At 46.9% G+C, this 27,552-nt stretch overlaps 1 protein-coding gene across 1 annotated transcript in view; it reads right to left on the bottom strand.

Annotated features, from left to right (window-relative positions):
- Positions 1-1,966: 1,966 nt before the first annotated feature.
- The window catches only part of MAP3K11 (mitogen-activated protein kinase kinase kinase 11), a 34,022-nt gene continuing 8,436 nt past the window's right edge, over positions 1,967-27,552 (bottom strand). Inside the window, 10 exon segments of the mRNA XM_087943686.1 lie at positions 1,967-2,132; positions 2,134-2,533; positions 3,423-3,791; positions 6,259-6,350; positions 7,767-7,893; positions 11,454-11,567; positions 12,567-12,807; positions 13,920-14,095; positions 17,120-17,268; positions 18,770-18,950. Coding sequence (XP_087799812.1) covers positions 2,093-2,132; positions 2,134-2,533; positions 3,423-3,791; positions 6,259-6,350; positions 7,767-7,893; positions 11,454-11,567; positions 12,567-12,807; positions 13,920-14,095; positions 17,120-17,268; positions 18,770-18,950 — 1,889 coding nt within the window. The 3' untranslated portion in view covers positions 1,967-2,092.

The raw sequence follows: 27,552 nt of genomic DNA, 5'->3' as shown, positions 1-27,552 counted from the left end.
AGGGACCTTGTAGGTCATCTAGTCCAACCCACAGCCCAAGCAGGAGACCCTACACCATTTCTGACAGATGGCAGTCCAGTCTCTTCTTGAAAGCTTCCAGGGATGACTCTCCCACAACTTCTGAAGGCAATTTCTGTTCCATGGGTTGATTGTTCTCACTGTCAGAAAGTTTCTCCTTATTTCCAGGTTGAATTTCTCCTTGTTCAGTTTCCATCCATTATTCCTTGTCTGGCCTAGCGAATAATTGTAGTTGTTAAGTCGGTAACCCAGGTCATTAAGTGAATTTGGCTTCCCCATCGACTTGGCTTGTGTCCCAAGGGTCCCAAAAGGGGAAAATCCTGTGACCTTGGGACACGGCAACCGCCATAAGTATGAGGCAGTCACCAAGCCTCTGCATTTTGATCCCACGAGCATGGGGTTGTAACGGTGACAAAACGGTCATAAGTCACTTTTTTCCAGTGGCCCTTGGAACTTAGAACGGTCACTAAATGAACTAAAGTTCGAACACTCCCTGTATAAGGAGGGTGGCATAAGCGCAATGCGGATGCCACCCAATTCCATGCGCAACAATGCTCAATCGCCTCCTTTTATTTTGTAGCCGATCCGAATTCCCAAACAGACACCTGCGCACAATGGCAATATATCCGGAGGTTTATTTGGTCTCGTTTCACAGGCTCGGCCCGTCCGGTGCTGGGACAGTCCTGAACACAGTTGGCTCCCCACTCCCACCCTGCTCACAGGAGTGTGTGCATGCGTGCACATATATGGAGGAGGAAGTCAGAGGGAGCCCGGCACACGTGTGAATTTCAAGTAGGGGAAAGAAGACACAGTAGAATTGCACACTCAAAGTGCTTTTGGGGGTGTGGGAATTTCCTCTGCTTTTCGCTTTGGCCTCAAGTCAAGGGCTGAGGAGGGGCCCGCTTGACGAACACCTGCCCCCACATTTGGTCCCCTGCCCGTTACCCTTGGCTGTCGTGCCCCTGTCGGAGTCTGAATCCGAGGAGGAAGCCGAGCAGCTGACAGGGAGTGGGAGTGTGGCTCCGTTGGCTGTGGAGAAAACTGGGGAAGGGCAAAGTCTGGCTGGGCACAGCAGGGGAGAGGTAGAACAAGGGAGAGGGAGTTCAGAGCCCTCTTCATCCTAGGGCATGCAGGGAGGAACGGAGAAGGGAGCAATGTGGGTTGGGTGGCTTACAGGGGAGGAAAGGGCCCTGATTTCCTTCATTAGCTGCAGCTGGGAAGAGAGTTTAAAAGAGATGCATGCTGAGTGCGGCAGCTGCTGGGAGCAAACATGAGTTTATCTTGTGTTGACTTTGGTTATCTTGTGTTCCTGGCATCCTCCCAACTGGGTTGATTTACTGCCGTTCTTTCATGTCTGGAATTCCTTCTCCTGCCCTGCCTGACTAATGACCTCATTTTGCCTTGATTGGACTTATAGTTCCAGTTTTTGCTGACCACGTTTTGGACTGGATTCCCTGCAGTTAAAGGCTGTTCCTGGGAGAGTTTTTCTCCAGCCCAGAAGGTAACCAGGACAGTTGGAGCTTACTGATCATCTGACTGTGTTGCCTTTGTGCCACGCCTCTTTGGGTCATCACATTGCCTCTCTTGGTGTGCAAAAAGACAAACTTTGGGCAAAGGCCTCACTTGGCTGCATATTTTTTCCCGGGTGGGATGGAGGGAGGGAATAGAAAATTAACTAGGACTGTGGTGATTTCCCACCCACCCACCACGAAAACGAGGAAGACCCACTGGTGTGGGAGGAAAGGGAGCCAAGGTGAGAATCCAGATAGCTGCCTGTCAGGAGGAGCAGGGATGGCAATGGGGAAAAGGGCACCACAAGGCAATCCACATTGACCGCGACAGCTTAGTGTTCATTGCATAGTGGAGATTTGGGGAGGAAATTAGCCCCTCCTCCCTTTGTGTGACTCCCCCCAGCAAAGTTTTCACCACCGAGGTTCAAGGTCTTTTTTTTTTTTAAATGTCCTTCCCTGTAGAACAGCCGTCTGTGGTCCTCGGATCTTTGGCCACGCGACAGGCCACGGCCCCTGTCCCGTGAAGCCCGGCAGGTGTATTTCCAGAAATGGCGCGTCCCTGGTCATTTGGGGACCGGGTTTCCCCGTGGGCAGGAGGTCCCCCCACCAGGAGGAGGCTGGCAAGTCGTCTGGCGGAGTTGGGAGTGGTCTGGAGGTCCAGCAAACTGCGGGGTCGAGTGTCCCTGGGGCAGCCCGTGTGGAGGTCCCGAGAAAAGGGTCGGCGGGCACCGAAAAGTCCCCCCAGGCGAAAGGATCTGAAACGGGCGCCGCGAAAGGATTGGTGCTTTCGGGAGTGAGTGGTTTGAAGTGACGTGGACCCAGGGAGGGCGACTGGACCGGGGTGACCGCTGGCGAGGCCCGGGATCCCGACGACACGAAGCTCCAGGGGTCGATCCGGCTGCGGAGAGGGGAGGGACGGGGGCGGGAAATGAGGGTTGGGTGAAGGGAGGGGCGAGGGGAACGAGGGGGCTGCGGGGGGGAGGAGGGAGATGGGAAAGCGCCATCTGCAGAAAGAGGGGAAGAGAAAAGCTGCAATTGATTCTAGGGAAGACATTCGGGTGCATCTAAACTGCAGATAGGTGGACTTCAACTCCCAGAATCCCCTGGCCAGGATGCTTTAAGTTGGGTGGACTTCAACTCCCAGAATCCCCCAACCATCGTGTTTTAACATGAATGGACTTTAACTCCCAGAATTCCCCAGCCAGCATGCTTTAAGATGGGTGGACTTCAGCTCCCAGAATCCCCCAGCCATCATGTTTTAACATGGTCTTCAACTCCCAGAATCCCCCAGCCAACATGCCTTAAGATGGGTGGACTTCAACTCCCAGAATCCCCCAACCATCGTGTTTTAACATGAATGGACTTTAGCTCCCAGAATTCCCCAGCCATCATGTTTTAACATGAATGGTCTTCAACTCCCAGAATCCCCCAGCCAACATGCTTTAAGATGGGTGGACTTCAGCTCCCAGAATCCCCCAACCATCGTGTTTTAACATGAATGGACTTTAACTCCCAGAATTCCCCAGCCAACATGCCTTAAGATGGGTGGACTTCAGCTCCCAGAATCCCCCAACCATCGTGTTTTAACATGAATGGTCTTCAGCTCCCAGAATCCCCCAGCCATCATGTTTTAACATGAATGGTCTTCAGCTCCCAGAATCCCCCAGCCATCATGTTTTAACATGAATGGTCTTCAACTCCCAGAATCCCCCAGCCAACATGCCTTAAGATGGGTGGACTTCAGCTCCCAGAATTCCCCAGCCAGCCTGCTTTAAGATGGGTGGACTTCAGCTCCCAGAATCCCCCAACCATCGTGTTTTAACATGAATGGTCTTCAGCTCCCAGAATCCCCCAGCCAACATGCCTTAAGATGGCTGGACTGGTGCCACTCACCCCACTTTTGAGCCTTAGTGGCCCGGCCTTCTGCGAGTTGTGCCGCCCGGGGTGACTCTTGTGTCCAGAGAGGTGGCAAGGCTGTCCTGTCCCCCACCGAGTCCAGTTCAATGAGGAGATCAGTGGCCGCCTCATCCTTGCAGGGCTCCACCTGTAAAGCAGGAGTAGGCTCTCTTCGGGGAGATGGCTTCCTTGAAGTTGGCCCCTCCATGGGCCCCTCCGGAGAAGGGACTGGCAACTCTCGGCCCAAGCCCAGGGAAGCCAGCAAGGCCGAACCCCGGAGTAAAACTCTCTGGATGAGCCGGGGCCCGTTCAGCCTTTCCAGTGGTGGCTCCTCGGTTTCTGCAGAGTTGACGACAGGAACGTCGCCTGGAAAGAAAAAGATAAGCAGTAACTTTAAATGAAACTCCAATTTAAACCCAGGTTGGACTGGGTTTCCTCTCATCAGCCTATAGATCGGGGTCTGTTTCTTTCTCTTAAAATATTTAACCTCCCTTTACAAAAAAAAATGTTTTTTTATTTGTATATTTTAAAAAATCATCTCTTTGGGTGAACGATGTGGTTCCAGGTTTTTACATTTCAATACAAACGTGACCTTAATTACATATTCATCTTTCATGTTCAATTTCATATCATATTGTTATTTTTTCCATTTTCCTTTAAATATTCTCAAGTATTCTTATATTCATTGCACCTTATTTTATCCATTTCCAGTTCATATCGTAACTTATTTCATTTTTCTTTAAATATCCTCATATCTTGTTTTACAATATTATCTAAAATTCTTGTTTCATTTCTATATTCATTATACATATTTACTTTTATCTGTCACATTTGTCACATACTGTAATTCCATTCATTATTCAGTAGATGTCATCGTAATTCTAATAAATCAAAAATTGTCCCCTTTAATTGTCAATTTGAGTTATTCGAAAATATTTAACCTCCCTTGATGGGCTTCCAGAATGAAAACAAACAAACAAACAAGGTTAGGTTAGTTAATATATTTTTTTAAAAAGGCCCAGCATAAAAGGAAAGATAAAGAGGAGGGAAGACGAAAATTAAGATGTTCTATCCTTTTCTAATTAGTGTTCTAACACTAATTTTTGGCTTGGAATAGAGCTAATTCGTGATATAATAACTACAAATGACTATTGGGACATTTTTATATGTCTGTTTAGGACAGGGGTCTTCAAACCTCATAAATCAAGGCCTACCTTATACTTCTTAAACCAAGGGTCTTCAAACTTGACAGCTTTAAGGCTTGTGGACTTCAACTCCCAGAATTCCTGAGCTAACATAACTGGAAGAGGAGGAATTCTGGGAGTTGAAGTCCACAAGTCTTAAAGCTGTCAAGTTGGAAGACCCAATAAAGTAGGGGGTCCTATTGCCATCCTCCAGGAGCCAATCCTGCTCTCCCCTCCCTCTCTTCTCACTGGCTGCTGGGAGTTGTACCCTGTTTCTCCAACAATACGGCCTCCCCCAATAGGAAGTCCCAGCATGTTTTATAGGCATGAAATGAAATTAAGCCCCTCTCCCCAAATTAAGGCCTATATTAAAACATGCGAAATGGGGGGGAATGGTGGGGGACTTGCTGTTAGGAAGTACTTTTGTGGCACACCCGGATATGGTGCTGCCTGCATTGACCCTGATACGAAGTGCCCCACTAACGCCGAGGTCAACATCCAAGCCGTCGCCGCCCACCCGCCCGAAGATGCAAGGGGGGGGGAAGTCACCCCCGAAAAGACGGCCTAGCCATTTTTTCGGGGCTCAAAAAAAAAAAAAAAGACCCGGCCTTATATGAGAAACACGGTAGTTGCACAGGTTAACACCTGTTCAGAGATCTTCAAAATTGACAGCTTTAAGACTTGTGGACTTCCAACTCCCAGAATTCCTCCTCCTCCAGTCATGTTAGCTCAGGAATTCTGGGAGTTGAAGTCCACAAGTCTTAAATTTGCCAAGTTTGAAGACCCTTGGTTTAGGAAGTATAAGGTAGACCTCGATTTACGATGGTTGAGCCCCAAATTTCTGTTGCTAAGAGAGAGAGTTGTTAAGCGAGTCTGTCCCGTTTTATGAGCTCTCTTGCCATTGTTGTTAAGTGAATCCCTGCAGTTGTTAAATTACGAACAGCGTCGTTAAGCGAATCTTGGCTTTCCTATTCACTTGGCTAATCAGAAGGTCGCAAAAGGGGAATCAAGTGACGCTGTGACCGTGTCATAAATATGAACCCATTGCCAAGCGTCCGAATTTCGATCCTGTGACCAGGGGAGATGCTGCAATGGTCGTAAGTGTGAAAAATGGTCATCAGTCATTTTTCCCCCCCTCAGGGCTGTTTTAACTTGGAACGGTCACTAACCAAAACAATTTGTCAACTCATAAAACATTTTGTATACACGTTTTATAGTTGTCAACAGAAAGAAGTGGGGGAGAGTCTCAAAGAGCAGGCAGCAGTGTAGAATCGAAAGTACATTCCATTCATATTTTCTTCAAAGACTGATTAGATGGCTGAAGCTTCCGCCAAGAAAAAAAATCTAATTAGAGAGCATGATTTATGACTCTTGGCTATGGATGTGTTTTGTTGGAGAATATGAATTATGATACACCCAGAGGGTTGGGGGGAAAAGCAAGATCAAGGGTGACAGTGAATTACGTATCTCAGAGTCGGCTACGCCCAGGGCAATGCTGGCATGTTAACTTCTAATAAATCCTTTCAAGTTTTGGGAGTGCGGCTCGAGGCTCATGATTTAATTGGAGTAACTGCCGAAATCCTGACACAGTTGTTAAGTTGAGGACTGCCATTAATTGCAACGAAACTGATCAAAAAGAAGAGACTCACCGTTCTGGCTGGGCTGAGAATGGAGTTGTGAGGGAACAGGGGAACCGACTGGTTCTATGTACCACGTTGTTTCTTCTGGCCGCGATCTTCTCCTGCCGTGGAGAGACACAAGGACTGGGTGACAATTTTGAAACTGTGGGTCTGTGGGAGTCCCTGACTCCTCCAACAATATTTTCATTATATTCCCCATTTGATTCTGGTGCTCACTGTGAGCTGTTAACTTTTAACAGATGGACAGAATTGGAAGGGATCTTGTAGGTCATCTAGTCCAACCCCCCGGCCAAGCAGGAGACTCTACGCCATTTCTGACAGATGGAAAGTCCAGTCTCTTCATATTTGTTAAACGTGGAACAAAATCACGGAGGATTTGCTAGGATGAGAGAAATTATGTTTTATCATTGTTGGGAGAATTTCTTGGATAAAAAGCAACGTTCTGTGGGGTTGTTGATGGTCCCTGAACTTGCAGGCGTTTCATTACCCAACTAGGTAACATCATCAGTGCTAGAAGGGGAGTGGGGTTTGCTCTCGTTTTGTATACTTGTGGCTTGTCCTGTCAGTGTTGGTGGGAATATTTTTGGTGGTTCCTTCATTAGGCTATTCACTTGTTTGTTTGAGTTGGCAGTTCCTTAATTGGGGTACTGTTTATTTCTGATTAGATTAACAAAGTTGCAAGGGAACCTGTAGGTCATCTAGTCCAACCCCCTATCCAAGCAGGAGACCCTACACCGTTTCTGACAGATGGGAGTCCAGCCTCTTCTCGAAAACTTCCAGGGATGAAGCTCCCACGACTTTCGAAGGCAACTTCTGTTCCATGGGTTGATTGTTCCCACTATCAGAAAATTCCTCCTTATTTCCAGGTTGAATCTTTCTTCCTTCCTTCCTTCCTTCCTTCCTTCCTTCCTTCCTTCCTTCCTTCCTTCCTTCCTCCCTCCCTCCCTCCCTCCCTCCCTCCCTCCCTCCCTCTCTCTCCCTTCCCTCTCCCTCTTGCTTTGGAAAATAGCTTGACTCCTTCCTCCTCTCTATGGTAGCCCCTCAAATATTGGAAGACTGCTATCCTGTCTCCCCTGGTCCTTCTCTTCCCTAGACCAGCCAGGCTCAGTTCCTGCAACCGTTCTTCGTATGTTTTCGCCTCCAGTCCCCTCATCATCCTGGTTGCTCTTCTCTGCACTCTTTCTAAAGTCTCAGTGTCTTTTTTATAGTGCAATGACCAAAACTGGATGCAGTACTCTAGGTGTGCAGGATTTCCTCACCACAGCAATTTTAAGATGCATGGACTTCAACTTCCAGAATTCACCAGCCAGATTACAAGACTGTGGGGAAATCTGTCACAATTCTGAGCGGTTCTTAAGCGAATAGCACCCAATTTTGTTGTAGGGAGGAATGTCCAAAATGGGGACAGGGCACCCCATTCCGCTTCCTAATTTGAGCTGCATAAATCCTATTAATTCATTGGTAGAAAGGAGATTGCTCCGACAAACGGCGAAGAGGGTGAGATAGATGCTCTCTACCTGCCGTTTTGCGTACTGCCCTCAGACATCTTGGGGGAGCCTGGGCTCTTGGTATGGCCATTCCAGGTCTCATCGCCCCGACGAGATGCTTGTCGGTTCCAGGATTGATCGCTCTCACTCGGTTCCACTGTGGGGAGGATAAACAAACAACGGGATAATTAAACAAACCGTACACTTCTGACTGCTGCAATACAGGTAATTCTCGACTTATGACACAATTGAGTCCAACATTTCTGTGATGACCCAAAGGGGCGTGGCACAAAGGCAACACAGTCAAATAAGCAAGAAGAGTCTCTTTATTATCTCCAACTTTGCCCCCAATGTCCAGGTTACCTTCTGGCTGGAGAACAGCCTTTGACTGCAGAAAATTCAGTCCAAAACATGGTCAACCCAAAATGTAACTTAAAGTCCAAACAAACCAAGCTGAAGTAATTAGTTTGGCAGGAGCAGGAATTTCAGACTTGAAAGCACGGCAAAACTCACACAGTTGGGAAGACAGCAGGAACACAGATAAGCCACCACGATACAAGATAAAGTCACATTTGGTCCCAACAGCCTGCCGGACACAACTTGCCTTTTTAAACACTGTGTTCCCAGCTGCAGCTAATAAAGGGAATCAGGGCTCTTTCCTCCCCCATAAGCCATGCAACTCACGTTGCTCCCTTCTCCGTTCCTCCCTGCGTGCTCTAGGATGAAGAGGAGCTGGGCCTGGGTCTTCCTCTGAACTCCCTTTCCCTTGTTCTACCTCTCCCCTGCTCTGTCCAGCCGGACTTTGCCCTTCCCCCGTTTCCTCCACAGCCAACAGAGCCACACTCCCGCTCCCTGTCAGCTGCTCGGCCTCCCCCTCCGATTATCAGGGGCATGATAATTTCTGCGGCTAAGTGAGACATTGGTTAAGGGAGCTTTGCCCCATTTTTACGACCTTTCCAGCCACAGTTGTTAAGTGAATCATTGCAGTGGATAAGTTAGTCACACTGTTGTTAAGTGAATCTGGCTTCTCCACTGACTTGGCTTGTCGGAAGGCTGCAAAGGGGGGGGGGGTTTGAAATCACATGATCTTGGGACACAGCAACGGTCATAAGTATGAACCAGCTGCCAGTCTTCCAATATTTGAGGGGCTCAAAGCCCCTGAAGGCAGGACAAGAAACAACAGATGGAAACTCATCAAGGAGAGAAGCAATCTGGAACTCAGGAGGAATTTCCCGACAGTGAGAACAATTAACCAGTGGAACAGCCTGCCACCAGAAGTTGTGGATGCTTCATCAGCCTAGAACAGGGGTCCCCAACCCCAGGGCCATGCCCCACTACTGGGCCTTTAGCTCTTCAGAACTGGGCCGTGTAAGTGGAATCTATTCGGGCCTCCTCCTCCTCTAATAAGTAAAAGTAATATTCGAATTACAATTGAGACTGGACCTTTTGTGGCTAAACAATGTAGTAATCAGTGTCAACTCATAAAATATTTCTATGGACATTTTAGAGTTGCCAACAGAAAGGGAGGGGGGAAAGGGGTTTGAAAGAGCAAGTGCGGCAGCTTGGAAATCGAAAGTGCATTCCATACATAGTTTTTCAAATATAGTAATTAGGTGACTGAAGTTTCTGCCATTCTAACTGGAGAGCATGATTGATGACTCTTGGCTATGGATGTGCCTCATTGGAGAATATGAATTATGATACTCCCAGGGGGTAGGGGGAAAACCAGGGTCAAGGGTGACAATGAATTATATGTCTCAGAGTCGGCTACACCCAGGCAGTGCCGGACATGTTAACTCCCAATAAATCGTTTTGAAGTTTTGGAAGTTTGGCTCAAGACCATGATTTTAATTTGGGGTAATTGCCGGAATTCTGACAGCCAGCCACGATAAGTCCTTACAGGAGCGTGTCTGATTTTATTATCTTTTTGCCTGCAGTCCCTAAGTGAGTCACCAGGGTAATTATACAAATCCAGCCTCCCCCGCTGTCGTCTTCGCATGTCATAACCGGCTGAGAAGATCCTAAATAGTGATCCCGTGATTGCGGGATCCCACAACCGTTGTAAATGTGAGCCCCATGGCCAAGCACCTGAGTTTCAGTCACGTGACTGCAGGGATGTTGCAATGGTCTTAGGTTTGAGGACCAGCTTCAAGGTACTTTTTCCCCCAGGGCCTTCATCATTTTGAACAGTTGCTAAATGTGGGGATCTGAGTTGGTTTCCGAGCTTGGTGATTTTGCTGCAGATGGTTTATTACCCAACTAGGGTAACATCATCAGTGCTAGACAGTGGGGATTGCGGAGTAGAGCAAAAGAGGATGGGGAGGAGGAGGAAGGAAGGAAGGAAGGAAGGAAGGATGGGGAGGAGGAGAATCACTATGGGTCCTTGGTGCTCTTTGAGCTTGGTGGTTTTCTTGGACATTTCATCACCCAAAAAGGTAACTTCAGCAGTGCTAGAAAGGACGGGGAGTTTGTGGATTGGAGGAAAAGGAGCTGAAAAGGAGGAGGAGAAGGAGAAGAAGAAGAGGAGGAGGGGAGGGGAGGAGGAGGAGGAGGAGGAGGAGGAGGAGGAGGAGGAGGAGGAGGAGGAGGAGGAGGAGGAGGAGGAGGAGGAGAAAGAAGAAGAGGAGGAGGAGGAGGAGAAGAGGAGGAGGAGAAGAGGAGGAGGGGAGGAGGAGAAGAAGAAGAAGAAGAGGAGGAGGAGGAGGAGGAGAGGAGGAGGAGGAGGAAGAGGAGAAGAAGAAGAAGAAAAAGAAGAAGAAGAAAAGAAGAAGAAGAAGAAGAGGGGGAGGAGGAGGAGGAGGAGGAGAAGAGGAGGAGGAGGAGAAGAAGAAGAGGAGGAGGAGGAGAGGAGGAGGAGGGGGAGGAGGAGGAGAAGAAGAAGAGGAGGAGGAGGAGGGGGGGAGGAGAAGAAGAAGAAGAGGAGGAGGAGGAGGAGGAGGAGGAGAAGAGGAGGGGAGGAGGAGGAGGAGGAGAAGAAGAAGAAGAAGAAGAAGAAGAAGAAGAAGAAGAAGAAGAAGAAGGGAGGGGGAGGAGGAGGAGAAGAAGAAGAAGAGGAGGAGGAGGAGGAGGAGGAGGAGAAGGAGAAGGAGAGGAGGGGGAGGGGGAGGAGGAGAAGAAGAGGAGGAGGAGGAGGAGGAGAAAAGAAGAAGAAGAAGAAGAAGAAGAAGAAGAAGAAGAAGAAGAAGAAGAAGAAGAAGAAGAAGAAGGGGAGGGGGAGGGGGTGAGGAGGAGGAGGAGAAGAAGAAGAAGAAGAGGAGGAGGAGAAGGAGAAGAAGAGGGGGGGGAGGAGGAGAAGAAGAAAAGAAGAAGAAGAAGAAGAAGAAGAAGAAGAAGAAGAAGAACAAGAACAACAACTCTGTAAGAAAACAATCCAGCTCAGAGAACACCAAAAGACCCCCTGAGCTACAAGTATTCTATCAGTTGCTAAATTAATGCTCCAAACCTCACTCACTTCTAGGACCAACGAGGTTACCTAGTAGGGTAATAAAACACCTGCAATAAAAACCACCAAGCTCGGAGACCACCCCACATTTAGCAACCGTTCAAATTTATGACGGCACTGAAAAAAAAGTGACGTGCAGCCAGTCCTCAAACTTCAGTCCATCGCAGCACCCTTGCAGAGACGTGATCCGATCGTCATAAGTTGAGGACTTCCTCTATCGGCATCTAAGCTTGTTGAGAATGTGTTTTGCGGGGATTTGTCCGCGCCGCACTCACACTGGATAGCGCGAAATCGTGGGAACGTGGGAGAGCCACCGGCTCCTGCGTCAAAGACGTCCTTCCTTTTATCCAGCCCTGGAGATGCTTGAACCGTGATGCGATGCTTAAAATCTGAGAGAAGAAAAGGAGAGGAAAATAACCATGAAAACCACCTTGAAGCTGATGGAGTCAAACCTAGCCGTTTTCTGCACTCGTCAAGCTGTGAGTTAACCCTGGTTGGGGATTTTCTCGGTTTTTTTTTAAAAGAAATGAAATGTTTTTTTAAACCCAATTAAAACGAGGTGAACCCGATTAAAATGAGGTGAACAGAACAATTTATAAAAGTTTAAATGGTATAAAATAGGGATCTCTAACTTGCCGACTGGGGAATTCTGGGAGTTGAAGTCCACAAGTCCTAGTTGCCACGGTAAGAGACCCCTGGTGTAAAAAAATATTTAAGTAGGTCAGAAAGAAAAAGAAATTCTGCCTATTCCACCCCCACCCCCACAGGGGTCTTGGAGCATTTTGGCTGGTTTTATTGAACTCTGTTTTGGGATCGATTGTATTTTTTCTTCCAATGTGAACGACATGATGAAGTTTGGGGTTAGTACTACCATAAAATACAAGATTGTTCTAGAAGGAGCCAATGAATTTGGAGAGGGAGCCATTTTTAATTGCTCCCAGATCAAACATGGTCTCTATTTCCCATAATCCTCAAGGCACCACATTTATTTCCCAGAATCCTCGAGGCACCACATTTATTTCCCAGAATCCTCGAGGCACTACATTTATTTCCCAGAATCCTCGAGGCACTACATTTATTTCCCAGAATCCCTGAGGGCACCACATTTATTTCCCAGAATCCCTGAGGGCACATTTATTTCCCAGAATCCTCGAGGCACCACATTTATTTCCCAGAATCCCTGAGGGCACATTTATTTCCCAGAATCCCTGAGGGCACCACATTTATTTCCCTGGTTTCCCATGTGCCCTATATTTATTTCCCAGAATCCCCGAGAACGCTGGTCCGTTGCCATGGCAACCCTCAACAAATACCAGGGCCGTCTTTCGCAAAACCAAACCTCCCCACCGCCACCACCAGGCGGGCTTTCCTGCACCCGGCCTTCCTACCGAGCGGCATGCTGATGCGCTCGCTGTCCCTCCCTCGGAGCTTGTTGCGCTTGAAGGTTCCCTTGCGCTTCTTGACGTGCGGCCGGTCGCGGTTCATCTGCTGGATCAGGAGGCTGAGTTCGCGCTCAAAGACCTCCAGCTCCCACTGGGCCAGTTCGTGTTCTCGCTGGCGGAGGAATTCCTCCTGGGACTTCTGCTTCAGGGCCGCCTGCTTCAGCTCTTCCTCCCGGCTCAGCAGCTCCTGGGCAGAGAAACGGATCCCGGACAATCAGGATTGTTAGGTGCCGTTTTCAGGATCTGTTGTAACTTTGAATTGTTATGAAGCGACTGGATGTAACTCAAGGCCTCCCTGTATTTTAATTATTTTTAATTTGTTTTTATGTTTTGGGACGTACACCACCCAGAGTCCAAGGCTGAGGTGGGTGGCCATAGAAAACAGAACAATTAATCAATCAATCAATCCACATTTTATATCTGTGCCCCAGAACTGAAGGCAGGACAAGAAGCAACAGGTGGAAACTAATCAAGGAGAGAAGCAACTCGGAATTAAGGAGAAACTTCCTCACAGTGAGAAACAATTAACCTGTGGAACGACTTGCCACCAGAGGTTGTGGATGCTCCATCACGGGAGGTTTTTAAGAAGAGACTGGACGGCCACCTGTCCGGAATGGCACAGGTAGTCTTCAACTTATGACCACAATTGAGCCCCAAAATTATGTTGCTAAGCAAGACATTGCGTTTTCTAGAAAACCACAAAAAGAATCTTTGATTTCCTAGATAGGCAGACCTCAATGGAGCCCCACATTTCTGTTGCTAAACGATACAGTTGTTAAGTGAGTTTTGCCCCGTTTTCTGACCTTCCTTCCACAGTTGTTAAGTCAATCATTGCAGTCGTTAAATTTGAAACACGGTTGTTAAATGAATCCAGCTACCCCATTAACTTCGCTTGTCAAAAGCTGATCGTATGACCCTGGGACACTGCAACTTTCATAAATACGAGTCAGTTGCCAAATGTGTGAGTTTTGATCACCTGACCACGGGGATGCTGCAACGGTCATAAGTGTGAAAAACAGTCATAAGTCACTTTTTTCACTACCGCTTACTTTGGAACGGTCACTAAACGAACTGTCATAAGTCAAGGACTACCTGCATTAGGGTGTCCTGCCTTGAGCAGCGAGTTGGACTACAAGACCTCCAGGGTCCCCTCCAGCTCTTGTTATTCGTTTAACTGCAGTTAAACAAATAACAGAGTTGGAAGGGACCCTGGAGGTTGTCTAGTCCAACCCGCTGCTGTTCGGAAAGGGGACACACTCACACCACCCCATTCCCCAGCCTTTCCCCTGAGATTCTCACCTTCTCTTTTGCACGCAGCTCGTCAAACATATCCTGGATCTCCACTTTCCAGTCGTCCTGCATGGAATGGAAGGACTCTTGTGGCAGGTCGTGGAGCACCTGTCTTTCGAGGACTGTCAGCTGATCGAGGATGGAGGCAAAGCTGGGGCGTGCGTGGGGGTCCTGCTGCCAGCACTCTGGCAGGAGGCGGCGGCGGCGGCGGCGGGAAAATAAAAGGGAAAGGAGTCAAATAACGGAGTTGAGAATCAGCCGCCCCTTGGAGACTGTGCAACGTCAAGGTGCCGGGCCGGTCTGCTAACGAACGCCATCTTGGAGCGGTGCGTAAAGGCAGGGACCGTGTTCTCCTTCGGAGACAGGTTGAAGCAGAAGTGGTCTTCAGCCGGTTCTGACCGGTTCTGGAGAACCCGTAGTGGAAATTTTGAGTAGTTCGGAGAACCAGCAAATCCCACCCCATCTATTCTCCACCTCCCAAGTCCCAGTTGATCAGCTGGGTCTCCTTTGGTTGCCCTGCACAGGAGAACGGAGCTGGAAAGCAGGTTAGTGGGGTGGGGAGGGAAGGGGGATTTTGCAGTCACCTTCCCCGCCATGCCCACCAAGCCACACCCCCAGAACCAGTAGTAAAAACATTTAAGTCCCACCACTGGCCGTTGAACGATTCGAGGAGAGAAGAGGAAGAAGGCAACTGTTGGAATAGCGTGTGGGGAAGACCTTGGGAGATGAGGCAAAGAGAACAGTCAGATAAAGGCAGCATAGCCCTCAACTGCACACTGGATGGAGAAAGAAGCTCAGAAGGGACCCTCCCTAGTTTCTCAGGCTGTAAAAGGGTGGGGAGAATATAGATCTATGGAGAGAGTATGAGCAAGTATGTGGGAAGACCTTGGGAGACAGAGTGAAGAGACCTGCACAGTAATGGTCGGATGAGAGAGCAGACAGGGCAAGAGGCTCGGAAGAGACCCTCCCTAGTTTCCCAGGCTGTAAAGGAGATGACTATAATGGTATGTGGGGAAGACCTTGGGAGAGGGAGCAAAAAGATACTGCCCAGGAATGGTCAGGTAAGAGGCAGTATAATGCTCGGCTGTGTAATAGGTAGGACGAGAGGCTCAGAACAGACTCTTCCTAGTTTCTCAGTTGGTAAAGGAGATGGCGGGTATGGTATGTGGGAAAGACCTTGGCAGACGGGGCAAAGAGATGCTGCCAAGGGAACAGGCAGATAAAAGACAGCATAGCCCTCAGCTGCACAATGGATGTAAAAAGAGGCTCAAATGGGACCTTCCCTAGTTTCTTAGGCTGTAAAGGGAGGGTCCTGTTCTGATCTAGGCTTCCCCCAAGAAGCACTAAGGAGACTCTTTGTCCTGGCAAAACCCCTTTTATTAAACGAAGGTGAATTTCTTGCATCCACCTTCAGCCAAAGGCCTGGCAAACAGTCTTTCGAGGGTCTAATGAGGAACACAGGCCTTATCTAGCCTGTAGAGCTGCCAAGGAAATATTTCCAAACGCAGTGCTGACAAGGAAGGGCTCGGCACAGAGATCTTCACACTGCTGCAAGGAACAAGTTGTTTCCTGCAAAAGCCCCTTCCCCTTTTGCTCCTTCACCATTCACCTGTGGCCTTACTCCCACGTCGACCCTTAGTTCGTAATTGTTCGTTCCTTTTGGCAGCTCTGCACATGCGCAGACTGGGAACGGGCTCCCGAAGCTCCTCCGCCTCACTGCTGTCCAAGCCCGAATGCAGCGGATGACTGCCAGCCTGCCCTGGCCCCATTTCTGCCTCTGATGCAAAGCCCTTGCCTGAGCCTTACTCAGCCTCCAGGACTGGCCCATGTTCCTCCCCAGCCTTCTCACTCTCCGACTTGGCTGCCAGCTCCGCTAGCCACCGGTGGGCCACAACAGGGGAACAGAATCTAGATCTATGGAAAGGGTTCAGAGTGTGTCAGGTACACGGGAAAGAGTTGGCGAGGCAAAGAGAGGAACAGTCAGAGAAGAGAAAGCTGAGCCCTAAGAAACTGTGCTGATACGTTGCTAAGTGAATCCGGCTTCCCCATTGGCTTTGCTCGTCAGAAAGCCGCAAATGGGGATCAAATCACTCTGGGATATTGCAACCATCATGAACATAAATCACATGACCCCTGGGGATGCTGCAAAGGTCGTAACGGTGAAAAACAGTCTCAAGTCACATTTTCCAGCGCCATTATAAATTTGAACTGTCACTAAATGAACGGTCGTAATTAGAGGACCTATCTGTACTGGGAACAGTGCTGACAGCCTAGATTTCCAGTAGGTTAACAGAAGAGTGTCAGGATTCCAGCAATCGCCCTTATCACTCCTTATCGCCCCTCCCCTCCCACTTGTGACTTTGTCACTTGCATCCTAACGATTTTTATTGACTGTTTCCTTGTACGATTTGATTGCTTATTGTCCCCTATGACTATTATTAAGTGTTGCACCTGATGATTCTTGACGAATGTCTCTTTTCTTTTATCTACACTGAGAGCATTTGCACCAAGAGAAATTCCTTGTGTGTCCAACCACACTTGGCCAATAAAGAATTGCATTCTATTCTATTCTATTCTATTCTATTCTATTCTATTCTATTCTATTCTATTCTATTCCTTCCAATATTTATTCTATTCTATTCTATTCTATTCTATTCTATTCTATTCTATTCTATTCTATTCTATTCTATTCTATTCTATTCATCATGATTAATTAAATCATGATTCTCGAGCCAAACTTCAACTTCAAACTTCAAAGGATTTATTAGACGCGACATACTGGCCCTGCCCTGTGTGAAGCCAACTCCGGCATACATCATTTACAGTCGCCTGTGACCCTGTTTCCCCCCCTCCTCCTCCCTGGGTGTGTCATAAATCACATCCTCCAAATGAACACGTTCACAGTCTGGGTGTTATCAATCACATTCTCCAATTAAATATATTCGCAAGCAAAAGCTCTGGTAGTTTAGCTACAACCTTTTAAAGATAAGAGTTGGAATGTACTTCCGCTTCCAAACTGCTCCATTGCTCTTCCAGATTTCCTTCCTCCCCCTTTTTTATTTTTATGGCAACTACCAAAACAGGCATAGGAATGTTTTACGGGTTGACAAAGAGAAGGGAAACATTTTAAAAGAGACTTTTTGTTCCAAACTATCTGAGCTCTGCTCAAAATCCCCAATCTGGCCTCTTGAGATATTTCTTTTTCTTACCCGTCATTAAACGTACAAAGGGTTCCGGGCACGTGGATGGTATCGGGAGGGTGAGTTTGTTGACGGCAACCCCATAAGCCACAGCCAGCCCGTCAATTCCCCGGTATGGAACTTCGCCGGTGAGCAGTTCCCACAGGAGCACCCCATAACTGGAAGAAGAAGAAGAAACGGAAAAGGTTACAGGTGGTTCTCAACTTACAACCGTTTATTTGGTTGGGACCTTGGAGGTCTTCTAGTCCAGCCCCTTGCTCGAGCAGGAGACCCATTTCAGACAAGTGGCTGTCCAGTCTCTTCTGAAAAGCCTCCAGCAATGGGGCCAAACTTCAAAAGATCATTTAATAAAAAGTTGTAAGTTGAGGAATAACCCCCATTAGTCGTCTACCTGATGGGTTCGTCAGTTCGAGTCTCACCAGGCTCAAGATTGACTCAGCCTTCCGTCCTTCTGAGGTGGGTAAAATGAGGACCCAGATTGTTGGGGGCAATATGCTGACTCTGCAAACCGCTTAGGGAGGGCTGGAAAGCACAGTGAAGCGGTTTATAAGTTAAGGCTATTGCTACCTTCCTTCCTTCCTTCCTTCCTTCCCTTCCTTCCTTCCTTCCTTCCTTCCTTCCTTCCTTCCTTCCTTCCTTCCTTCCTTCCTTCCTTCCTTCCTGTTAGAATGTACTATTGCAGGCTAATTCTGCCAAATGCCAGCAATTCGATCCTGACCAGCTCAAGGTTGACTCAGCTTTCCGTCCTTCCAAGGTTGGTAAAATGAGGACCCAGATTGTTGGAGGCAAGAGGCTGACTCTGCAAACCGCTTAGAGAGGGCTGGAAAGCACTGTGAAGCGGTTTATAAGTTTAAGGGCTATTGCTACTTTCCTTCCTTCCTTCCTTCCTTCCTTCCTTCCTTCCTTCCTCCCTTCCCTTCCCTTCCCTTCCTTCCCTTCCCTTCCCTTCCCTTCCCTTCCCTTCCCTTCCCTTCCCTTCCAGCTAGAATGCAGAATTGCAAGCAAACTCTGCCCACAGTCAGGAGATCGATCTTGACCAGCTCAAGATTGATTCATCCTTCTGTCCTTCCGAGGTGGGTAAAATGAGGACCCAGATTGTTGGAGGCAAAAGGCTGACTCTGTGACACTCTGTGGCACTATGAGCAGTATACAGGTAAGTCCTCGACTTACGACTACAATTTTTGTTCCTAAGGGAGACATTTCTGGCCACCATTGTGACCGTGAATTGGTGCAGTTGATAAGTTAGTCAAACGGTTGTTAAGTGAATCTGGCTCCCCTATTGACTTTGCTTGTCAGAAGGTCGCAAAAGGGGATCACATGACCCCCTGGGACACTGCGACCGTCATAAATATGAACCAGCTGCCAAGTGTCTGAATGTTGAACATGTGATCGTAGGGTTGCTGCAAAACTGTGAAAAAAGGATCCTAGGTTACATTTTTTTTTAGTGCCGTTGTAACTTCGAACTGTCACTAAACGAAGTTGAGAATTACCTGTTTAAGTCCAAGAGCTATTGCTATTCACGCATTTAAATAACTCTTTTTTTTTCTTTCCTGGCAAGCTGCCCATCAGTTTCCACACAGGGTCAAAGGGCCAAACAGGCTTTGAACCTCCAGTCCTCCGTCCACCTGGAGAAACTTCCTTCTTTCTCTCCCTCCTTACCTCCAGACGTCGCTACCCCGGGAAAAAGTGGAATTTTTGATGACCTCCGGCGCCATCCAAGCGTAAGTCCCGGCTGCGCTCATTTTAGTGGTTTTGTGCCATTCCCTGGCCAGGCCGAAATCGGTGATCTTTAAGGTTTTCCCGCTGACTTCGCCATCGTCCACGTATTCGCTCAGCAGAACTGTAGAAGGAGGGGGGGGAAAAGAGAAAGCTTTCAGACAACTCCCGAAAGAAGCAAGCTGTGCTCTTTTTAAAAAAACAGCTGGTTCTGGAAACTCTTCCCTGTATATGTGCTCTGACCTAGGCTCCCCAAGGTCATGAAGCAGATTCCTCATCCCGATAAAACCCCTTTTATTCACGTTAAAGTAAATTCCTCTCCAGCAAAGTCTTTTCATGAGATTTCACAATCACAGACCTTTATCAGGCTTGGAGAGTTGCCAGGCCAATAGCTTCCAAACGCCACGCTGTAGCAGAAATTACTTGGCAAGAAGTCAGGAACAGATCTTCACCTTAATTAATTGAACTAATTGTCTCCAGCAAACACCCCTCCCATTTCACTCCTCTTTGTTCCCTATGGGAGGGGCCATTCACCATCCACCTGAGCCTTTACTCCCAAGTCGACCCTTGTTCCTTAACTGTTCCCTTCATCTGGCAACTCTGTGCATGCACACAATGGGAACAGGCTCCAGCTGTTCTTCTTCCCCACTGATCTCCGACTCCAAAGGCAGCTAATTGTCGGATGGCCCTGGCCGCATCTCTGCAACGCAGAGCTCTCGTCAGAGACTTCCCCAGACTCCAGGAATGGCCCATGTTCCTCTGCAACCTCCTCAATGTCCGCTGTCAGGACACAACAATAGGTAGTCCTCGACTTATGACCACAATTTGAGCCCCAAACTTCAGTTGCTCAGCGAGATATTTGTTAAGGGAATCGGGGCACTTCTTAAATTAGTGACACGGTTCTTAAGTGAATCTGGCTTCCCAAAACATAGTTACCTAATAGTTTGGGAAAAACGGATTAGTCACTTTATGTAAAACATGTAATTTTGGGGGGGGAAAGATCGCACAGACCCTTGGGGGTACGTGACATGGTGACCATCGTATATACGTGAAGCATATGTTGCCTGATAGAAGTCGGACCTTTTTTGATCGACTGATAATCCCGACGGACTGGAGTATGATATATGGACTGTTACTATGCAAAATCTACTGGAATAAACATTTACAGCACATATCGTTTTACTGGTGTAAACAACAACGTTTGTCTCACATAAGTCATTTTTTCACAGTGCTCCCCATTACTTGTCAAAAAAGAAGACATAACCATTGACAAAAACGATATTTGACCCCCAGGGGCTGCAAGGTGAAAAAGTGAAAAAAAGCATAAGAAATTTTTTCGCCCTGCCCCCCGAATGAACAGTTGTTATTTCTGTCAGGGACTTGAAACATTTGTAAAGGGAGCGTGGCCCCATTTTACGACGTCCCTGGCCACCGTCATCAAGTGGATCACTGAAACTCGGTTGTTAAGTGAATATGAATCTTTTCCCCATTGAGTTTGCTTGTCAGAAGGTGATCCCGTGACCCTGCAACCGTCGTAAATGAGTCAGTCCCCAAGCGTCTGAATTTGGATCATGTAACCACAGGAGGGAAATGTTACAACGGTTGTAATTGTGAAAAACTCTCTTTTTTTCAACTCTGTAGTCACTTTGGCCACTAAATGAACTGTTGTAAAGTCGAGGAAAACCTGTATAGGAAAACAAGCTAGCTAAAGTTAGCTAAAGTTTGTGAAATAATAACCCAGGTTCAAACCCACTGCAGTTTGTTTTCAGCCCTCATGTCTTTGGCCAAACTGGTTCGTGATTGTGTGAATGCAACCTTGGTATTCTTTCTGTTTCCCTTTCAAAAATGGCTCCAAGCCCAGCTCTGATTTCTCCTTGTTTTTCTTCCATTTTGGCCCGGCTTCACTCAACTGCAATTAATTCCCCGGGGGAAGCCACCCTTGGTAGCAATTCTTCGCGGCTGAAAAGGTTTCCCCAAGTTAGCTAGTTTAGACACCATGCCAAGCTTCCTTCTCTTTCTTGGCACACAAGATGGCAGGAGCCGTCCCAATCTCCAACTTAAATTGGCGTTTCAGCTGAATACAGAAATGGGAAGGTGCTTAGAGATCTGGCAGGAGATCCTATATACCGAAGCTAAAATCTCTCCAGTATTTCTCAGAAAATTTTTAGTTTATGGAAAGGAGGTTCAAATAGAAAGCACCGAAAGATTTAAAGCAACAACAAAAAATGACGTTAACAAAACAAAAGGATTAAACAAATTCTACAGAGGAATGATGGAGTCTGTCATCTGCACCTCTATAACTGTCTGGTTCGGTTCTGCAACCCAACAGGACAGACACAGACTGTGTCACAGAGAGTGATTAGGGCTGCAGAAAAAACAATGGCTACCAACCTGCCTTCAATCGAGGACCAGTATACTGCACCCTGAGTCAAAAAGAGGGCTGTGAAAATACCTACAGACCCCTCACACCCCGGACAGAAACTGTTTCAACTCCTTCCCTCAAAACGAGGCTATAGAGCCCTGCAAACCAGAACAACTAGACACAAGGAGAGTTTTTCCCCCAAACGCCATCACTCTGCTAAACAAATAATTCCCTCAATACTGTCCAACTATTTACAAAGTCTGCACTACTATTACTATTAATCTTCTCATCACTCCTTATCGCCCATCCCCTCCCACTTGTGACTGTCACTTGTATCCTTACGATTTATACTGACTGTTTCTTTGTATGATTTGATTGCTTATTGTACCCTATGACTATTATTAAGTGTTGTACCTGATGATTCTTGACTCTTGACGGATGTCTCTTTTCTTTTATGTACGCTGAGCGTATTTACACCAAGACAAATTCCTTGTGTGTCCAATCACACTTGGCCAATACAGAATTCTATTCTATTCTATTCTATTCTATTCTATTCTATTCTATTCTATTCTATTCTATTCTATTCTATTCTATTCTATTCTATTCTATTCTATTCTATTCTATTCTATTCAATATTCTATTCTATTCTATTCTATTCTATTCTATTCTATTCTTTCCAATATTTATTCTATTCTATTCTATTCTATTCTATTCTATTCTATTCTATTCTATTCTATTCTATTCTATTCTTAACTCTTGACGAATGTCTCTTTTCTTTTATGTACACTGAGAGCATTTGTACCAAGACAAATTCCTTGTGTGTCCAACCACACTTGGCCAATAAAGAATTCTATTCTAACACATACACACCCTATGTTCACCCTAGTTGAATACTGATTAGTATACTTGTTACAGCAATGTTGGTTTCCCAGCCCTTGCGAAAACAGACCGAAAGAATTTCAAAGTATTAAACTTCTAAATCTACTTCCAAGTTGTTAGCCTGTCATCTATAAAATAAATTAATAACAAAACAATTAACAGCCAAATAAAACACCCATCTCTTTCTGGATCTGGAAGTGGCCGCTCCAATACAGGCAGTCCTCGACTTATGACCATAAGGGTGCCCCACATTCCTGTTGTTAACCGAGTCGTTTAATGGAGTTCTGCCTCATTTTTACGACCCTCCTTGCTACAGTTGTTAAGTGAATCACTGCGGTTGTTAAGTTAGCGACATGGTTGTTAAGTGAATCTGGCTTCCCCATTGACGTCGCTCATCAGAACGTTGCAAAAGGGGATCACGTAACTCCGGGACACTGCAACCGTCATAAATACGAGTCCGTTGCCAAGCTTTCTGAATTCTGATCATGGGAATGTTTGCAAAGGTCGTAAACAGAAAAAATGATCGTAAGTCACTTTTTTTTCAGTGCCGTTGTGACTTTCACCGGTCACTAAAGCTTCCAGCGATGGAACGCTTCTGGTGGCAGGCTGTTCCATGGGTTAATTGTCCACCCTCTCAGGAAATTCCACGTTGCTTCTCTACCCAGAGAGGTTGGTTGGGCTCCGTTCCCACCATCCGTAGGCAAGGCAGACATTTCGTGGGGAGGCGGCCTCACTGGACACTCCATTGTGTCTGCGGCCGGCTGGAGAATCGGCCTATTGTTCTGCCGAGCCAGGGTAGAGGGTGGACCTCGTCGGCCACAAGGGTTTCTCCGTGCACCTTTTCCCCAGCTGCTCTTCGAATTTCCCTTCCCCGCCGGGCCCTCAGACGGAGGAAGCCAGGGGAAGGAAGAAAAAAAAACTGGCAGGAAACAAGTTGGAGGAAGCCAAGAGGGACCCCCCCCTCCATTAAATCCCCCCCTCCCATGTAAGCAGGGCATTGTTCCCAGAGGTTGCTGGGCTGCGCTGTTTGTTCTTCCCTCTTGGAAGAAAAAAAAAATCTTCCCGAGCCACAAAAAAGGCCTTGAGAAGAAGAACAACACTCCACTCACCAACTCTTTTAACCGATGAACAGAGTAGGGTGGGACCTTGGAGGTCATCTAGTCCACACACACTCCCTGCCCAAGCAGGAGACTCTACACCATCTCTGACACTCTTCTTGAATGCCCTGCAGGGATGAAGCTCCCACAACTTCTGAAGGCAACTTCTGTTCCATTGAATATAGAATAACAGAGTTGGAAGGGATCTTGGAGGTCATCTAGTCCAACCCCACCCCCCGCCCAAGCAGAAAACTCTATACCATTTCTGACACTCTTCTTGAAGGCCTCCAGGGATGAAGCTCCCACAACTTCTGAAGGCAACTTCTGTTTCATTGAATATAGAATAACAGAGTTGGAAGGGACCTTGGAGGTCATCTAGTCCAACCCCCTGCCCAAGCAGGAGACCCTATACAATTTCAGACAGGTGGCTGTCCAGTCTCTTCTTAAAAACCTCTAGTGATAAAACACCCACAACTTCTGGAGGCAAGCAATTCCACTGGTTAATTGTTCTCACTGTCAGGAAATTTCTCCTTAATTCCAGGTTGCTTCTCTCCTGGATTATTTTCCATCCGTTGCTTCTTGTCCTGCCTTCTGGTGCTTTGGAGAATAATTTGACCCCCCTCTTCTTCTTTGGGGCAGCCCCTCAAATACTGGAAGGCTGCTATCATGTCCCCCCATAGTCCTTCTTTTCTCTAGACTAGCTAAACGCAAATCCTGCAGCCGTTCGTCGTATGTTTTAGCCTCTTAGTTGCTCTTCTTTACACTTTTTCCAAATTCCTCTTTTTAAAAAACAGAAATAAATCACAGGACCTTAGAGCATGTGCAGAAAGAGAGCCCCACTGGTCTGCAGTGCATCCTTTCCTGATCGTCTCCCCTCCCCGATCCACCCGCCCATAATACAGATAGATACAGATAGTTAAAACCATTCGTTTAGTGACCGAAGTATGGGAAAGTGCCTTGTTACTGTTTTTGCGCCCTTAATAACCATTTGCGGCATCCCCGCGGGTCAGGGGATGAAAATGCTGGGCAAACTGGTTCCTAATTTATGATGGTTGCAGCGTCCCCTTTTGCGACCTTCTGACAAAGTCAACGGGGAAGCCAGATCCACTTAACAACCATGTGACTTAGTGATTCGCTTTACAACGGCAGCCGGAGAGGTGATAAAACGAGGCAAAAAAAGCCAAACACTTCAGTGAACCACGGTCTCGCTTAGTAACAGAAATGTTGGACTTCATGGTGGTCGTACGCGATGACCACCCATACAAAATGCTGCTCCTGTTAAGAAGGAATTTTCAGGAAGGGAGAAAGTGGGTGAGATGGAGGCAGCTGGAGGGGGAATTTTTTAATTTTACTTTTATTATTTTAATGGGTAGAGTTATACGCCACTCATCTCACCTTGACTTTTGCTGCCCAAGCAGGTGTGTGTGTGTGTGTGGGGGGGATATATATTTAGGGCCAAAAAAGAAAGGAAAGAATCGGTGACCTGGGCAGCGCCTCCATTTAGCACAAACACATTAAAAACTAGGAAAGCCGCAGAGAGGAAGGTCTTAAGTTGGGAAAGAAGTTGCTGAAAGAGCATGTGGTTGGATGAGATGAAAAGAAGACGAATGATGTTGGAAATGTAATACATGAAACAACAAATGTATATAGCTGAATAATTGTTTATAGGAAATATATATATGCGATATTGACCCAAAACCATGTCAAACCGACTTCACCGTATCCAATTGTTTTGTCCAATAAAATATATAATTTATAAAAAAAATAAAATTAAAAAAACAAAAAGACTAGGAAAGCCGCTAGTCCTCATGAATACCCTCAAACTAACCTCTATTGACCTCACCCCATTCCTAAGAGGTCTGCAAGGGATAAGTGCATAAGCACGTCATGGCGCCTACTGTCCCTGTCCTATTGTCCCCCATTATCAGTTCCTATTTCATGTATTTAAACTTATGTTTATTCTTGTTTCTGTTATATTGTAAGCTTCTGACAAATAAATAAATAAAACCATTCTGGTTTTTCTTCCCCAAAAACCATAAATAAGAGTCACGGCATTTCCGGTAAATGTGTGCCCGTCTGCCAGCACAGCCCCCCCCCCCCTCCTCAAGTTTGCTGGAAGGCAAAGAAAACTAACTTCGTGTCTCAACCGGTCTGCGAAACCAGCAATAAGGAAGGAAGCGACTGGTGAAATGAGATCCCCGTGGCGAGATGAGAAAGCGGAAAGGAGGCAGAGGATGCAGCTACTGTGCTGCTGCACAACAACACACACACACCCTCCCCAAATTCACAATTTCCTGTGCTTGCCAGCTCCTGAAAACAGGAGCGGCAGCAAAGAAAGTTGGAGGGGGGAGGGGGCAGCGGGAGCAGGAGAGACATCAAGTGTGAATTTGAGGTCAGCAAAGCCAAATCTAGAAATTCATCTGCTGGCCCTGAAACCGACTCTGGATTTTTATCCCAGTGTAAGACTAACAAGGGAATAACAGAGTTGGAAGGGACCTTGTAGGTCATCTACTCCAACCCAAGCAGGAGAACCCTACTTTGGATTGTTTAAAACCCGTGGTGGCGGGCTTAAACCTTTAAACCTGTGGCACGTGTGCCAAAGGTGGCACACAGAGCCCTCTCAGTGGGCACACACGCTCTGGTATGCAACATGCATGCCAGCCAGTTGGTCTCCAAATACAGGCCATTTTCTGTGCCGTTTTCAGGGAATTTTCCCAGCGTTTTCAGGCTGTTTTTCAGGCCATTTTTAGCCTGAAAAACAGCATGAAAATGGCCAAAAACGGCTCCCAAAACAGCCAAAAAACAGACTGTTTTTCAGGCCATCTTCAGGTGAAAAACAGTCTGAAAAAAAACCACCCGAAAATGGCCAAAACCGGCTCCAAATACAGCCAAAATACAGCCAAATGGCCTGAAAACGGCCCCCCCAATGGCCAAAACCCAGACATGTGGCCAGCTGATCTTCAGTTTTCTGACACGTGCACATGCATGGACATGCATGCACATTCCAATTTGGGCACTCGGTACTAAAAGGTTCGCCATCACTCATCTAAGCGTTATCCTCCTTCAACGAAAAGGGCCAAATTCATACGTGAAGTCCAACCAACGCTATTAATGCTGCTTTATAATGTCGCACTTGGATTATCGCATCCAGTTTTGGTCATCACAACATTAAAAAAAAAAAAAGATGTTGAAATTCTAGAAAGAGTGCAGAGAAGAGCAACAAAGAGGATTAAGGGACTGGAGGCTAAAACATACGAAAAATGGTTGTTGGAATTGGGTATGTCTAGTTGAATGAAAAGAAGGACTGGGGGGGGGGGGACACGACATGATAGCAATATTCCAATATTTGAGGGGCTGCCCCAAAGAAGAGGGGGTCAAATTATTCTCCAAAGCCCCTGAAGGCAGGATAAGACGCAATGGATGGAAACTAATCAAGGAGAGACGCAACCTGGAATTAAGGAGAAACTTCTTAACAGTAAGGACAATTAACCAGTGGAACAACTTGCCACCAGAAGTTGTGGGTGTTCCATCACTGGAGGGTTTTAGGAAGAGATTGGATAACCATTTGTCTGAAATGGTCGAGGTTTATCATCCTAAATCCGATCATTATGATCATTTTTCACACTTATGACTGCAGCAGCAACCCCGTGGTCAGCTGATCAAAATTCAGATGCTTGGCCACTGACTCATATTTATGACCGTCGCAGTGTCCCGGGATCCCCTTTTGCGACCTTCCGGCAAGCAAAGTCCAACGGGGAAGCCAGATTCCCCAGCCTGCGAACTAGCCATGTTATAACCATGGTTAATTCCTGAGCAACACTGTCTGTTGGAAATTGTGGGGTTTCCGTTGGTTTTCTGGAGGGGCTGGCCAATAAGCTGCCGGTAGACTTACGACAGTTCGTTTAGTGACCGTTTGAAGTGACAAGGGCAACTGGAAAACGTGACTTATGACCGTTTTTCACACTTGTGACCGACCGTTGCAGCATCTGCACAGCCACCTGATTTACATTCAGATCTTTGGCAACTGATTCATACTTACGACGGTTGCAGCGTCCCAGGGTTATATGATCCCCTTCTTTTACGTTACTCACTTAACAAACTACAGTGATTCCACTTAACCATTGTGGCGAGCAAAGGAGCAATAATTCACTTAGCAAAGGTCTCGCTTAGCAACAGAAAAGTTGGGTTCATTTAGGACAGGAAATGGCGGACTGCCTGTGAGAGATAAATCCATCTGCTATAAATTATATTTTAAAGTTCAGGTTTTCCTAACCAGATGACCTCCGAATGTCTGAAAGCAACCTTTTGCCTGTCCCATTTTCACTTCTGAGAAACAGGTCTGGCAGGTTTTTCTACGATCCTTTTTAAACCCGCAGGATTGGAAGTGG

Source organism: Notechis scutatus, chromosome 14 (assembly GCF_049901735.1).
Source record: "Notechis scutatus isolate UNSWTSFEM ecotype Mainland chromosome 14, rNotScu1.2, whole genome shotgun sequence".
Lineage (NCBI taxonomy): Eukaryota > Metazoa > Chordata > Lepidosauria > Squamata > Elapidae > Notechis > Notechis scutatus.
This window is presented reverse-complemented; position numbering and strand designations above follow the sequence as displayed.